This window comes from Sinohyriopsis cumingii, chromosome 1 (assembly GCF_028554795.1).
Source record: "Sinohyriopsis cumingii isolate HCF-2022 chromosome 1, ASM2855479v2, whole genome shotgun sequence".
NCBI lineage: Eukaryota > Metazoa > Mollusca > Bivalvia > Unionida > Unionidae > Sinohyriopsis > Sinohyriopsis cumingii.
In genome coordinates this window covers 188,250,834-188,268,682 of record NC_142961.1, presented here as the reverse complement: position 1 = coordinate 188,268,682, position 17,849 = coordinate 188,250,834, and the positions used below count along the sequence as shown (strand labels likewise).

General features: G+C 35.2%; 1 protein-coding gene across 4 annotated transcripts in view; it reads right to left on the bottom strand.

The window, feature by feature from the left end:
• Positions 1–13,717: 13,717 nt before the first annotated feature.
• Positions 13,718–17,849, bottom strand: part of LOC149808550 (transmembrane protein 179-like) — a 35,454-nt gene continuing 31,322 nt past the window's right edge. For all 4 annotated transcript variants that reach the window (XM_089978915.1, XM_089978895.1, XM_089978926.1 and 1 more), the window contains exon 5: positions 13,718–17,798. In XM_089978915.1, the coding sequence (XP_089835041.1) occupies positions 17,649–17,798 (150 nt within the window). In that variant the 3' untranslated portion in view covers positions 13,718–17,648. The remainder of the gene's footprint in view (positions 17,799–17,849) is intronic.

The window sequence follows — 17,849 nt, the reverse complement described above, 5'->3', positions numbered from 1 at the left end:
CGTGGACATTAAAGGGACGACCTTCATATCTTATTTGGTGGTAAGTACTGTTCGTAAAGAGCCCACAGGGAATCGGCAGGTAAACAAAATCCTGGAAAGGAAGTCACTAAGACACACACCACACGTCGACCCGAATTCATGGGACACTAGTTCTCGTAATAAGTGTTGGTAATCCTCCACAGTGTGAATACTTTCATTGATTTCATTCCACGGAATATTTTGGATCACAACTGACAAAGTTCGTAGCATGGTGGCCTGTTTTTATACCCTGATCGTACTCCAGTGGCAAATCTAAATAGTTCAATCATTAACATGCACATCACATGCCTTTCAGAAGTTTCCACTCGAACTAAGTTTACGTTGTGGAAAAGATTTTAGTAATCCTTTAAATCTTCTTCTGGAAATCGTTACAGTATGTCTACCTCGTAGTAAAAAAAATCAAAAAGAATCCATTCATTTTGCCCGTAAGTAGTTTGATCAATATCTCACCGATTGAACATTTTCATTTGAATCAGTCCTGTTATATTATTCATTTATCAGCGGTTTAAACATCGGTGGCGTAATGGATGCAATTTTTCTTTGTGTTGAACTTGTATTTTTACCAGTTCTCGGTAAATGTATTCTCTCAACCGTAGAGGCAAACCACGAATGTTCTTTTTTAAAGCATCCTTCAGTCAGTATTTATACCCATGATGGGGTTACTTCTGATTGCAATTATTTTGTTTAAAGTTTTCTTCTAGAGCGAAGGTAATGGACACAGTGAGTAATTCCTGAGCAATCCATTCAGGGTAACGGTCGAGAATGGCATTAAAATCTTCTGATGTAAACGGTCTAATGCGGAATAATCGGATCAACGCAGACTTGATCAAGAAAAATCTGACGAATTTGTTGACTTTTGTCAATTTCTTCTTGTAAATTTCTCGACACAAATGTTCCATAGTCACCAATTGAAATTGTACTCTGGCACGTCCCTTCCAGACTTCCTTGTAGATCTTCGCTTGCAATTCGTTTGGTAATTCTGGAATATTATCTTTAAATGGGGTTTAAATAATTTTCTAGGTCTTGTCCAACGTTTGACTGCTAGCCAAGATGGTTTCTTAAAGAGGGTAGACAAACTTGTAACTTTGCAAGATGCGTTTGAACTCGGGATCGGTTTTCAAACGGTGATCGTACTCGTGTTCCCACATTTCTAGCAATTGTCTGGTGTCTGTTCTAAGCTATTTGAACTTTCTGCGAAGTTTCGCTTTTCTGTAACATAGAAGGGAGCGGGGTTTTTCCCCCATCAATTTCGTCTCTCTTTCTTCTGTACTTTCCTGGCTCCTGATTTCGCCCTATTTTTCTCAGCTGAACTAGTCTGGTCAGCTGACTCTCATTTCTCTGTTTCGTCATTTGTGGTCTGCATTTCCTGTTCTGGCTCTGGAACAGTTTCTAGCATACTCTCCGTCTCTATTGTTATTATCTTGGGCGTTATGTTTGTTGGAACTGATGCATATGATTTTGGAGCTATGTTTGAAGGCCCCTTATCCTGCTGATGTGGTTGTTGCTGTCATTCCTCGGCCAGATGGCCGGTGTTTCCACATTTGTAGCATTGCTTATGGTTTTGGCACCCCTTGTACCAAGTTTTAATTAGAAAGCCCATGAGACTTCAATGTACACTGACGGAAATCTCCAGTATGTGGCTGTGACGTTTGCACGCATTGGGGTGGGGTTCTTCCAATATATTTTAATTAAATTATGATGAAAGTTCCATCCTGGCTCGTGAGGTTAGAAAGTTAAATTGGTGACGAGGTAGATTTACAGCTCTGAGCCCCCAGTCAGCAATGCCGGCGGCTAAATTATAGAGAACACGAAGATGAAATTCAGTCAGTAACAATTTAATAAATTCGATAATTTAAAAACGATAACTTTCGATCACCCGTCTTTCCCTCGACCAAGTGACAGCCTAATTCATCCCGTGATTTGCAGTGTGAGTTCGATTTTCCCCTTGTCCTTGCATCTACTCATCTCTTTCTTTCCCGCTAATTCCTTCCTTCTTACCGTTCATCTAACACCTCCTTCGACTCCGTTTCCCTCTCTACTATCTCCTCCTCCAATTTCGCTTCCAGACTTCAACTTCTACTGACTTCTCTCCTTTCTTCTCTATCTGAGACTACGGGACCAAACTATAACTGGTCTGTCCCTCAAAGCTTCCTGTGAAAAACCACAAGGCGTTAACATCTGCTTTATCGAATCTCACCTCACACTAGATCAACAATTAATCATCAGATAAGGCTATCACGGTTTCTGTCACGCATGCGAACACATCGAAATTCCCACACACTTCTTGCAGGGTAAACAATGGCGTAATAACACGGTATCAGCGAATTGTCAAACAGACATCAATACATTGCGTCACGTCAGTATATACACATATATATTTAATCTCATTGTACTACAATCTGACAACAATCAGACGCATGTCTGTACATTACACAAATATTCAACAATGGCAAAATCTATAATCACATGAACACATATGTTAGTCTACAATAAAATACCCACATAGCGAATTACAATATTAACTCTTACGACGGCTAGCAAGCTATATAATTCTTTTCAAATATCAACTCATGCAAACATATTAACAAAACAAAGTAATTCTTCGTACTACGATTCTAGTAATAATAAAGTATACATACGACCTTCAATTAAAATGCAGTCGCATTCTGCAAAACCGAACAAATAGCTCACTGACCTTATTTGAAGCTGTCTGTACTTAGAATTTCCTGTTCTAAGATTTTCCCGCCAATAACGAATGGCTATTCGGAGTTACGCTAACCTCCTCTTGATAATTTCTCTTAGCGAACTAATTCTTGCCGGAAGACGCGGAGATATCATTCTACCCAAATCAGGGTCTCTCCCCATCTCGATTCTGATGGGTGGCGCTGTGACCCTGTCCAATCGTCTTAGCGGCCAGTTCAACCTGTCTGTCTGTCTGCAGGGAAAAGAAGTCAAGACACTCCCACTTCTTCAGGCAACTTCTTTTGATCTGGACAAACGTTTCCACAACTAGGTGATAATTGGCTATCAGGCGGCTTCGCAACTCCTAGGTCCGGCTCTCCACTTCTAGCCACGACAATCTTACGTAATGGATTAGTGGTAGCCTGCCGCAATGTTTAACATCAAACAATGGCTTGTCAGAATTACTTTGATTATACATGTTTCAAACTGGGGCTACTCTGGGTTGGGGATAAACATGACAGTGGCCATATGGGCTTTTATAGGCATGACTCCATATTTCCTCTGTATTTTGTTTTGGAGCTCTACGATTGGTATTTCTAATGGTAATTCCGTGAAGCGCACGTCCACTGCTCTCTCTCTCTCTCCTATATTTTGATTAGGGGCGGCGGTGCATAGATTTTCACGGTTTTCCATCTGAATTCTATCGATTGATCGTTCCTTTACAGAGATACATCTCCTTTGGCAAATAAGAACAGGCATCTACCACCGTTTTTAAGTCCCTTGATATCGCTTGTTTTTGTTCATTTCGCTACCAAGTATTGTAGTAGTTCGACTGGCCTTGGTCTTTCTGTGTCGCTGGAGTTGGTGCGGTCCAGGACCTGGCATCCTGGCGATCTGTATGCCAGTAGTAATCTTCTATCTTCTATTGTCGGTATTTCTCAAGTCTGTGGGAAATATTCCCTTATCTTGGCATGTTTTGCGTGAGCTAACACGGACATTTTGGGCTTGAAAAAAACCAACTACCCACTGTTTTTGAAAGGGATTAAACCCTACAGTTTCCAAAATCAAACAAAGTAAATTTACACAAAATAAAGCAAAAACTTACAATATGAATATGAAGTAAAATAAAATGTGTGAAAATAAATGAAATTAAAGTATACCTGAGGTCCTTTTATAAAAGATCACAGAATAAAGATTCACTACACGTGAGCTGATATCAGGTAATTCCATGAGCGTAATTGCCGACGATAAGCAGATGCTTGAAAACTGTGTTTAGCCTTGGTGTATCTGTCAGGGAATAAGACAAGAAAATAATTTGGTAATGCCTTAGAGCAGTTTGCTTTATTAGATGCATACAGAGTTGCCTAGGGTAGTTCATATTTTTCTTTCCTTTTTATGTTTTGTGACTGGGCTATACTTTTCTCTGATAGGGTACATTTTGACTTATGCGACATACCGGTCGCTTAGACCTTGTCAAGGAGTGTCGATACACTCTCAGTTTTCTATTTCCTTTGGGCTAATTGTTAAATTATATACAATACAATTATGTGATCATATACATACATACATACATACATACATATATATATATATATATATATATATATATATATATATATATATATATATATATATATATATATATATATATATATATATATTTGTTTGCTTGTCATTTTCCGGATTTAAAACGCTATTAAATTGTTGGTCTTGTACAATTTATCGCTAAGGGCTTTATTTAGACGTAAAACAAAGTGTTAGCATGTATCTGGATTTCCTCTGCATTTTATATATTTTCCTTTGTATGACATGGTTGTGTAAACCAATCTTATTTTTCTCTGTATCGCATAGTTGTGTGAACCATATGTATTTTTCTCTGCATCATATGGTTGTGATAACCACTTATTTTTCATTGTGTCGTATGGTTATGTGAACCAATCTTATTTCACCGCGTCGTATAGTTGTGTGAACCATATTTAATTTTCTTGGTATAGTATGGCTGTGTGAACCATGCGTATTTTTCTTTGAATCATATGGCTGTGTGAACCATACGTATTTTTCTTTGAATCATATGGTTGTGTGAACCATACTTCTTTTTTTTATCGTACAATTCTGTGAATCGTGCTCATGTTTATTCATTTATATCATATGATTCTGTGAATCATATTTATTTCATTACACATATTGTGGATGTATGAACTATATTCATATTTTCATACATAATATGTTCGGAATAGTAGTCTTGTATCATATTCAGTGGGTGGGTTTTGAGAGTCTTCTTGTGTAATCACTCAATCCATGAGCCTATTCGGTTTAAATCCTGTTACAGCATCATACCGCAGACATGTAGCGGGCCCTCGAGTGACCTAGTGGTCTAAAGCTCACTCCGTTATGGATCACTGCCATCTCACCTCTGTCTGCGTTGGTTGGAGTCTCGGATTCATCCAATGTTGGTATGTGAGAAAGCTTGCCAGTAGCTTCTCGTGGGTCGGTGTTTTTTTCCCGGGTTCTTCCTCCACCACTAATACTGGCCGCCATGTAAAGCATATCGTGTGCTGAAAAATAGCGTTAAACCCTACAACAACAAGATATACAGCATCCTCTCCCACCCAGTCACATTATCCGGTCACCAGGCTGAAGAGTCCTAACACTAAGGTTTTAATGCTGAGCTGCTAGTAACATTTTTATATGTCTTTGGTATGACTCGACCGGGCTTCGAACCGGCGACCTTCCTCATCCGAGGCGGACGCTCTGACCAATTATTTTATTGGAGTTGTGGAAGGTAGATGACTACAGTTAAGATATTATTATGCTGGAAATAATGTTACGGCAAAGAAAATTTTAAGCCGCATAAAAGATTTATTAAGGACCAATTCAGTGGTTAAGGCGCTGGACACATGAGAAAAATATTGCAGTTTCGAGTCTCAACATCTAATCAGCCCGACAAAGTTAACAAATTTCCCATGATGTTTAAAGTCATTTATTTCTTTGCTGTTAGTAAAGAAATTTTAGAAGTACATCAACTCAAAAATTCATAAGCATTTAAAATAATTTGTGAGTAATAGCAATGAAAATATGAAATGCCGTAAAATACTGGACAACACGTATAAATATAAAAACGTATTAAATTATTATCAACTTATCATGTTACCTGTTATACTGCTATTTTTTTATATCTTTAATTAAAAGTATTAATCATTCAATGTAATCCCTACTATATTCTACTTTTGAAATAACATATTCCATTGAAACATGTACATCTTGTATTCTAAAATAAACAGGTGTGTTAAAATTGGTAGTCATAGCCCCAAACCGACTAAGCAGTCCTTATCATTGGTGAATTTCACCACTTTCTTGTATCAACAAACCTGCATCAGTATGATGCTTTCTGTTGAAATTTCTTCTATCGTTATTAACTGAATACGTAATGAAAACAAATTTCAAGGAATCTCTCGTTTTGTACTTTAGAGTCGTATTGGATCTTGCATAAAAAATAATTTATCCAAAAATGAAAGACCTCTTTGTCAGGATATTGGTAAAATTCTCTTAAGCAGTATGATATATCTTGTTGAGATGTTTATCTACTTTTAGAAACAGTAGCCATCTGTCAGGACACATCATCATTTATATCAAAATGAAAGACATTCAAGCTAGGACATATTCTATCAAATTTGAGCCGAATCTGCTAAGTGGTGTTTTAAAATAGCCCTGTACATATATGTATTTCTATTTTGTATGAACAACAACACACATGATGGCAGATTGGTATCATTATATAAATTTAAAGTTGTTCATATAGGAGTGCTTTCTGTACAGGTTTCTCACGAGTAATTGAGTCGTTTCTATAAAAGAGACTGCTTAAAGGATACTGTCCATCTTCATAATGGCAGCTATATTTGATGAGTTGGCATAAGTTATATAAATTTAAAAGCCAGCATGACCAGAATGCCTTTTGGAACATTTTGCTAGTTTCTGGTAAGTCTTTAAAGTGTAATTAATTTTTATTATTAAAAGCCGCATCTATCAGTGGATTCAATTAGTCCACATCTAACAGTGGATTCAATTAGTCCATATCTAACAGTGGTTTCAATTAGTCGACATCTAACAGTGGATTCGACTAGTCAACATCTAACAGTGGATTCAATTAGTCCACATCTAACAGTGGATTCAATTAGTCCACATCTAACAGTGGATTCAATTAGTCCATATCTAACAGTGGATTCAATTAGTCCGCATCTAACAGTGGATTCAATTAGTCCACATCTAACAGTGGATTCAATTAGTCCACATCTAACAGTGGATTCGACTAGTCAACATCTAACAGTGGATTCAATTAGTCCACATCTAACAGAGGATTCAATTAGTCCACATCCAACAGTGGATTCAATTAGTCCATATCTAACAGTGGATTCAATTAGTCCATATCTAACAGTGGATTCAATTAGTCCACATCTAACAGTGGATTCAATTAGTCCGCATCTAACAGTGGATTCAATTAGTCCATATCTAACAGTGGATTCAATTAGTCCACATCTAACATTGGATTCGACTAGTCAATATCTAACAGTGGATTCAATTAGTCCACATCTAACAGTGGATTCAATTAGTCCACATATAACAGAGGATTCAATTAGTCCACATCTAACAGTGGATTCAATTAGTCCACATCTAACAGTGGATTCAACTAGTCCAATTTAATCCAATTCTGTCGAGTGTGGCTTGGAAACAAGTTATTTTTAGGAAGTTTTAAGTAACTATATCCATATCTGAAAGCAGATTGCATTCATGTTTACAAAATTTAATGCCATCAACTCTGGGATATTTAAAACAAAAATCTGGTGAAATTCTGTTGGGAAGTAATATCTGATGGCAGATTATGGCACCATTTGGTCAAATCAGCCAGTGTTATGGTTGCATGTATATTAAAAGGTGAACATTTTCTAAAAGCACATTTTTGATTTTTGGCATGATTTTTTAAAAACCAGTGTGAATCCTGCAATAGTGAATCTAAAAACAGACCCTGGTGAATTAGATCTTTAAGCTGACTTGATTTTTCAATTGGCAGATAATTCCTTTTGTGATGGAAATATTTAGGTGCACTTTCACAAATGAATTACAATAGAACATTACAAGTATTCTACTGATTATTTATGTTGAATATAGCCTACAATATTTACTGTACCTTTTTGGACACCATGATTTTTTTTGGAAAATAATATTTAAATGAATTGTAACTTTTGGACATTGCTCAACCTTCATTTTTTTTCTAGAACTTGCTTTTAGACAGCTTAAAAAAGATCCATAAAAATTATCACTACTAACAATATTAGGTTTCACAATGAGTCAGTATGGATTAGTAAATTCATTGGCATTATGCAACAAAAACAAACCTTTCATCCATGGGGTATTTTGTACCATGGATTAGGCAAAATTACTGTTCTACAGGTAAGAAACCTCTTTGTAGATGATAAGCATTGATTGTGGGGGCTTAATTTTCAGTACATTGAGTGGTGGCTGCCTTTTTATTTCCAAACACACCTGTCAAAGAAATCCCCAAGTTATATTATTAACAATTATCACTAGCTACTCTGAAATCTCCAACATGCATCAAAACTCCAACATGCATTAAAACTATCTTCAACAAGCCCATTGTTTTGAAATGGCAAGTTATATTTATTTTCGAGCTACCCATCGCTAGGATAAGAAAAAGAAAAAAAATGGAGAAACCACATCAGACAGAATATGTAGATTATGTGATGTGATGTGATGTGATTTTGATTTTTAATGTAGCTTTGACAATTTTTCAGTCATATTGCTACGATGTCTGCAGTGTGGCAGTTTATAGTGATGTCTAGCACTGGGGCATCATGCTGCAGACATGTAGCATGATGTCCCACCCAGTCACATTATCCTGACACCAGGCCGACCAGTCCTAACACTAACCTCTTAATGCTGAATGCCAAGCGAGGCAGCTGTTAGTACCATTTTTTTAAAAGTCTCTGGTATGACTCGGCCGGGGATCGAACCCATGACCTCCCGCATCCGAGTCGGACGCTCTAACCACTAGGCCACTGGAGCGGTCATGTAGATTATGTTTATTTAAGAATATAAACCACCAAATCTGTCCCGTTTATGTCGATGTCAAGATAAAAAGTAAATGTGTATATTGATAGAAGCCTTAGGTCCCAAAATAGAACAAATCCTTTGTTATCTATAGAAACTAGATATCAGGCTATCAAGTCAACTCAGGGTGGAATATCTCACAAAAAAGTTTGTGAAAAGTTTTATTTTGGTAATTTAAAAAAAAATTCACTTGGTAGCTTCAGCAAGACAAGTTGTCTCATACAGAACAAAATCTAGGCCAATTTAAGTACAGGTACATGTAACATGTAAACAACAACTATACATCAATGTGCTACTGGCAACAATACGTATCATTTTATTTAGTGAAATATGTTTATTGACTATGGAATTTAGATCAAACAAGGACTACCATTTTTTACATACGTGTTATTTGCATTTTCTATTGCGATGTGATAGATACATGAATTTTCTCACGTGTAACCAAAACTAGAATTCACTCATTTTTCATATGCATGTACAGGCTTAATGCCTTATAGATTGCACTAAACATAAATGTAAGTTATCAATATATCAGACTAGTTCTAAACATGTCTTTCAATAATCAAAATTTCTGGTAGTGTTAGAAAAAAATATTTGTTTTACTTAATGGTAACACATCATTGTATGAGCTAATGATAACCTTGTGATGGTGGGTAAAAATTTATCTTTGTTTGCTTTCGGACGCCAAGGACTTTAATATGTTTCTGGAAGGCAAAAAATTATTTTTGCAGTCTGAAACCATATGGTATATAAAATGTTATTTGAATGGAAAATCTGAATGTTGTAATCTAAGGTTAAAAACAGGAATGATTCCTCTAAAAGCAGAATGGTTTGTATTTTTGATGAACTATAATCCATCCCCAAGCTGTTGGAAAATTATCTCTGAACCAGGAATTTATGGAACAATACAAACACACACACATGCACACACACACACGAGAGAATATAAACATGAGAGAGAGATAGGCATGGTTATGGAGTCTGGTCAGATGGGAGGTAAACTGAGATTAAAATTTAAAAAAATATTAAACATAGCAAGGCCATCTGTCAATCATATATCCTTGATTTTATTTCATATACATTTATTTTAAACTACTTTCATATACAAAACATCTTTTAAGAAACAAGCATTAATGCTAATTGTAACTGGAATACTTAATGCATTCATTAAACAATGTAACATTACAAATAACATGTGCAATATATACTATGAACAATAATTACAGTAGTTAAGGTACTGATACATGATAAATAGAACTTAAATAGACAAGTCAAAAGTTTTACACTGTACCCACCAAAACGTGATAATCATCAAATTTGTGAAGAGTAAAACCTTGCCTACTTAGCAACTAAATTAAATGTCATCAAACAACAGGTCTTCAGAATTCACATTATTCACATGTAAAACTGTCATCAAATAATGTCAAATCTTCAAATTTCTTTCTGCCATTACGACATTTCAAATTTAAACCAAAACTAGACAGACTTCTTCCTTCCCCAAATTATTAACAAAAGTTTGGTAGAACTAATGATATTTTGCAAAGCACTCTTGAACTTTGACCTGAAATCGACACACTCCATCCTTATGCCAAGTGCAAGCTATCAACAATATTTGGTGAATATATGTGCAACAGAACAGAAGTTACTGTGCAGTGACAGTAACATTAAGTCATAAAGACAGGGTCATAGAATAATTTGCTTCACCAAAATGTGGTAACATAAAAATTGCAAGAGTTGTTGCGTTCACAAAATTCTGAAGTTCTGAGTCAAATGAGGACAATACTCTTACAAAATCAAGGGAGCACCAATATTTGTAAATAAGTGCATCTTTAGGTGGTGGCCATAATATATACTAAGTTACACTCTAATCCTGGAAGAAAAAAGCAAGTTGTTTAGAAGAATCAAATTTATAGTGCATTCAGTTCATGGATAATTGGGTAATAACCCTAGCAAAATTGCAACAGAAGAGAGATCTGATGAAATGCGTATGTTCTGATGATGGCAATAATAAATACAAAGTTTCCTGCTGATCCATGGAAAGTCCTGAGACAAATGGCATTCACAGATTATTGTATCTAGCCCTGAATCAAAATCAGCAATAACCCAAACAAACATCATAGAAGCAATGATTTGTCAACATGTGCACCTGCAGATGATGACCAAAATATGTTCCAAAGTTCAAAGTAATGCATACAAATCTGCATGATAAGTTGTGTCCACATGATTCTGTTATAAACTTCATTCATCTGTAAGATAAAATGGGCAAGAACTCTGAAACAAATTGTAGAAGGACAGTACTTTGTTATTTGTATATTTGGATGATGACCATAACATGTGCAAAGTTTCAAGGTGATCCAGTGATAACGGTGAGGCTAGTTATGTTCATTCAAGGTGATCCAGTGATAACGGTAAGACTAGTTATGTTCATTCAAGGTGATCCGGTGATAACGGTAAGACTAGTTATGTTCATTCAAGGTGATCTGGTGATAATGGTGTGGCTAGTTATGTTCATTCAAGGTGATCCAGTGATAATGGTAAGACTAGTTATGTTCATTCAAGGTGATCCAGTGATAACGGTGAGGCTAGTTATGTTCATTCAAGGTGATCCAGTGATAACGGTGAGGCTAGTTATGTTCACAAGATTCTGTCATATGTTACATCAAGCTCCAGGTTTTTTTTAAAAAAAAATCAATAACTGTACAAAATAAAAAATATAGAAATGCAAGAGTACAGTGATTCGATGATGATGATCAAAACATATCCCAAATCTACTGTGAACCAATGAATGAGCAATAACTCTTTCAATAATGAGCAATAACTCTTTCAATAATGAGCAATAACTCTTTTAAAAATATGTAAGAAAGTAATTAGACTATTCACATCTTCAGGTGATGACCATATTATGTGCCAAGTTTTGTGAATACTTATGGTAATCCATCACAACCTGGTGGGACTAGCTGATGTTAATGAGTCGGGGTTCCAGACAGAATGACAGATAACAAATGGATTCCTATAAACACCCTCCTCAGTAGGGATATCAAAATGTTAGTGTGGTAAATTCAGACAACCAATAGGTGCGATATATTTATCATCTTGGCAAAAACTAAAATCTATCGATATTATCAGTAACTTTATCTTAACTTTATATTCCTATTATTATAACCTTATGATTTCTTCAAAGTTTTAACTTAGTACCCTATTTTGTCCTGCAGTAATAATGCATCTCTTTTGTACATCAGAACTGAAGAGTAAACATCAAAAACTTCAAAAAGATATCAATCCAAATATCACTATTCAAAGAACTTACAGATTAAAAAAATGCTGGATTTGTCTTCAAAAATATTGCTGAGTATAATGTATGTAAAGACCTATATCAAACATAATAAATTAGTGCAACAACAATGGTGTAAGTTAAACCTTTGTACAAGGCAAAAGTTGTGTCAACAATGTTGTATCTTTTACATAGTAAGATATCTGAAATGGTTCACCTGATTTGTCAATATAAATTGATGTATTGTTTTGCAATGATATTAAAATTGCTAAAGATGCTAGAGTTTTTAGTGACAATAAAATTAACATAATTTAGAAGAGGGACTCAATGTTTTCAGTGATAATACCCAGTTTCCGAGTTATAAGGAATATAAATATCTAGTATATCTTTCTAAATACTGATTCACATTAAAGGTGTGTAATTTTTTTTACTTCTTAAAATAAAATATCACCTTAAGAAGTACCGTCATTCACTCTTGCTTATTACAAAAGAAAACAATTCCATTTTCTGCAAATAATAAAATAAGAAACAAAGCATTTGTTTTATATTAATGACTCTTTGAAAAGAAGGATGTTTAAAGAAACCCATAACTTATCCTCAAATGCTGATGACAATACTGCCCATCATTATGTGGATGACAATACTGCCCATCATTATGTGGATGACAATACTGCCCATCATTATGTGGATGACAATACTGCCCATCATTATGTGGACGACAATACCGCCCATCATTATGTGGATGACAATACTGCCCATCATTATGTGGATGACAATACTGCCCATCATTATGTGGATGACAATACTGCCCATCATTATGTAGACGACAATACTGCCCATCATTATGTGGATGACAATACTGCTCATCATTATGTGGATGACAATACTGACCATTATGATCTGGATGACAATACTGCCCATCATTATGTGGATGACAATACTGCCCATCATTATGTAGATGACAATACTGCCCATCATTATGTGGATGACAATACTGCCCATCATTATGTGGATGACAATACTGCCCATCATTATGTGGATGACAATACTGTGGATGACAATACTGCCCATCATTATGTGGATGACAATACTGCCCATCATTATGTAGATGACAATACTGCCCATCATTATGTGGATGACAATACTGCCCATCATTATGTGGATGACAATACTGCCCATCATTATGTGGATGACAATACTGCCCATCATTATGTGGATGACAATACTGCCCATCATTATGCGGATGACAATACTGCCCATCATTATGTAGATGACAATACTGCCCATCATTATGTGGATGACAATACTGCCCATCATTATGTGGATGACAATACTGCCCATCATTATGTGGATGACAATACTGCCCATCATTATGTGGATGACAATACTGCCCATCATTATGTGGATGACAATACTGCCCATCATTATGTGGATGACAATACTGACCATTATGATCTGGATGAAAATAGTAACCATCATGATGTGGATTTTGAAAATCACTATATATAATCATTACAATTATTCTTGGATATAATCTATTTTTGTCCTGCAACACATCTGAACTACAAAGAAACGATTCCTAAAATAATAAAAAACTGCTGGTACCCAATAATCATTTATTTTGGACAAATGAGATTCAAAGATGCTGATGACAAAACATTTTTAATAGCAACAACAATTAGCTAGCAATACAGTTTCAAAATATCGAATCAATCATTACATCAATCATGACTGCAGTTCAGTCTAGATTTATCCTGACAAGAAGAAACAATGTTTGGATGAACTGTTTTCAAAAATGTACTATGAAAGAACAATGTACAACATTAAAGATTTTGCAATGGTTTTAGTTGGCTGACTTCTAATTCATGGTTTAAATTCCTGTAATGAGTGCATGAAGAAAATGAGAAGATAGTATTAAACTGAAAAACAAGTCATACAGAGGTAAAAATTGTCAACATAAACATATTTATAACATAGTGCAATATAATGTACATTATTATGTATCCACTTTAAAAACAAATATTACTTAAAAGCTCAATACATGTATGTGCAAAAAATGCAACCCTTACAGGTTTATTATAAAAGTGACACATGAATTAGCCAATAAAAAGTATTAAATAGTGTAAGTTTAAAAGAAAATCTCTAATAAACATTACCAAAAATAATTACTACCTCTGAAGGGTGAATCCCAAAACGGAAACAATGACACCCTAATCTCTGAGGTGATTTAAGAATTACACCCCTTTGTAATAGGTAGAGGTCCCTGGGGAAGACAATGCATTACTCTCAGAGGGGTGTTGATTTAAATGCATCAGAAAAATTAGAAATACACAAAACATACAAAAGTTCGGCAACATTCTTGAGTACATTGATACTCTGCAAAATATATTTAAAAAATCTGTTTATTTGTAGATGCATTCACTAAAGCCACCTCTAGATGTTGATAATTTTCCCATGGCAACCTGTGACAACTTACTGCAACTGGATAAAGCTCTTATGACTCTTCAGGGAATGGCTAGATTATTCTATTGTTTTTCTTAAAGGTACAGGGAATGGCTGGATTATTCTATTATTTTTCTTAAAGGTACTGGGAATGGCTGGATTATTCTATTGTTTTTCTTAAAGGTACAGGGAATGGCTGGATTATTCTATTGTTTTTCTTAAAGGTACTGGGAATGGCTGGATTATTCTATTATTTTTCTTAAAGGTACAGGGAATGGCTGGATTATTCTATTGTTTTTCTTAAAGGTACTGGGAATGGCAGGATTATTCTATTGTTTTTCTTAAAGGTACAGGGAATGGCTGGATTATTCTATTGTTTTTCTTAAAGGTACAGTGGAAAAAAAGTTTGTGCAACCTAAAACAGTTGATTCATCAATAGAAATGATACATAAAGGACAAGTCTTTATGTCTGGAATATTTCACCTCTAAGCAAATGTCCTGATGGAAAAATCAAGTCTATTAAGTGTTCTTAATGACAGGATTTTGTGTGTGAACATGTGTAATTTGGATTTTTAACATAGCTTTTTCAGTCATATCGCTACGATGTCTGCAGTGTGGCAGTTTATAGTGATGTCTAGAACTGGGGCATCATGCTGCAGACATGTAGCATGATGTCCCATCCAGTCACATTATCCTGAAACCAGGCCAACCAGTCCTAACACTAACCTCTTAATGCTGAGCGCCTTGCGAGGCAGCTGTTAGTACCATTTTTACAAGTCTTTGGTATGACTCAGCAGGGTTTAAACCCGCGACCTCTCACATTCAAGGCAGATGCTATAACCACCAGGCCACCAAAGTGGTAATGACAGAATACGTTGTAGAGATGCTAAAATAATTGGTGAATTTAAGCTAGTAGTTAATAATGGTCAACAGAAATAAAAATGTTTACAACTTTGGATCAGTTAACCTAGTAAAGTATATACAAATGTTATTCTGAAATATTTACCATAATCACTCCTTTGTCATGTGCATGGATGAGAGAAATGGACTTAATTTTACAACTTCTCTGACTTTTTGCACATGAAGCCTTCATTGTCCACATGGAAGAGTAAATAAATTTATAAAACATTTTAAAAATTAGTTCAGTGAAGAAATGACTTAAGATGTACATCAGAGTGCTAGGCAATCCTATATCAAATATACAGGGAATACATGAAGTCTACAAATCTTGCCCTGCAGGGAATTTTCTTGCCTGGCAGGTAATATGTCCTCCAGTATTTCTTTGCCATAACTATACTATTAATTGCCCAGCCATAAATCTGTATATGCAGAATAATTTTCATCTATTTAATTAAGGTCGCTAAATCTGGGAAATACTTTAAAGATGATCATAAATTTCTCATTAAATTTTACTTGCATTCTTCTTTTGCACTTTTACAACAACGTGTAATAAAAACCAAAATATCATCAAATTTGTTTGTTCGCTGGTTAATACAGTAAAATCATTGCTGGCGGAAACTATAGAGCAGAAAACAAATTTGCCCCTTAAAGTCTTCAAAAGTTACTTACCAAAAATAACATGAGTCCCATGAGGGAATTGACACAATAATAGATCTAAAGAACCTTCTGGAATCCAAGAATATACAATTTCTTCTTTTTAACTTTCGAGTTAGGCACCATCTTGGATATTGTTGAGCAATAAGATTTTGAAATTAGCCATAATGAGAGTAGGATTTGCACCATTTTTATTTAGGATTAACTAGTCATCATTAACTAGTATTCATTAACAGTCATCATTAACTAGTCATCATTAGCAGTCATCGTTAACTAGTCATCATTAGCCGTCTTTTAGTTTCATGTCAAAATGACCAGCCATTCCAGAGGAGTAATATCAACAACAATGGCCACCATGGCATTAATGGATGTAAGATTGGCACCATTTTCATTTTAGGACCAACTACATATCATAAGAAGTCTTTTGGTGAAAACACCATGTCAATAACTATTCAGGAAAAGTAGTGTTAAGAAGAATTTCAAGATGGCCACCATGGCAATAATGGATGTAAGATTGGGACCAACTACATATCATAACAATATTGACTGTTTGAATAGCTCCATGTTCATTTATGACCAATAAACAAATCTTAAGTCTACTGGTGAAAACCCCATATTAATGCAACTTCTTAGGAGTAGCTATAACAAGATTTTCAAGATGGCTAACACTGTGGCTGTATTGGGTGTCAGATTGGCACAATTTTCACTTAGGACCATCTAGACAACTTTTGGTAAAAACCCTATGCCACAATGACCATTTATTCAGGAGGAAACATGACAAGAAGTGTTTCTTCAGGATAGCCATACTGGATATCTGAGTGGCACCATATTCATTTAGGACTAACTGCTAGGCAAAAGAAGTATGATGTACACTGGACACTGGACAACATGCCATCCTCCCCTGGTCTAATAGAATAGGGCTGGGATATAAAAAAAATAAAAAATAAAAACATTTTGAGAGGCATTTCTACAAATTATGCATAGAATGTTTAGATGAAGTAAGAGAATGCATTGTTTTTCTTCTTTGATGAATCTGGTCAATAAATGCCACTTGAAGCAACTTGTATGTATATATCATCAATTCATTAAAAAGTATGTGACCTTAATCATAATCCATTCTATTTCATTTTTATATTTATATAACTAAATGTAGCCTTTCTTACGACAGAAATTCTTTTTAATAGAGAGTAAAATTGCAAGAAATGTTACCCGAAGAACTGGCTGTGTTGCCAAAAATTACATCCCAAGGCCAGGAATTTTGACCATTTTTAACTATTACCAAATTTTCAACTCCTTTATCCCATAGGGACTATTATATTCTTTTTACTTTCATAAACATAAGTACCATATTCTGTGATGATAGGTCCATATCCAAATTTTAAAATACATGCAATATAAAATAATCCTTACACATGAGAATATTCAACATAAGAGACACTGGTCGAATACCAGATTCCAATTATCTGACATTAATTAGATAACATGTTTAGTTTAGGTAACCAATAATGTCATGATGAATGATTAGTCCGATGACTGATTATTCTGTTGGTTCCACTGTAGCAATGGGTTTGGTATCCTTATCAGGGAAGTTCATGTTCTGTGATCTCAGTCGTCGATTGCGAACTAACCTCACGATTCCCAGTGCCACCTGACACAGCCAGATCAGGAAACTGGTCCAGGATGCAACCTGGAAAGTAGATTTTCTTAATAATAAAGAAACATTTATTATTTGAACTAA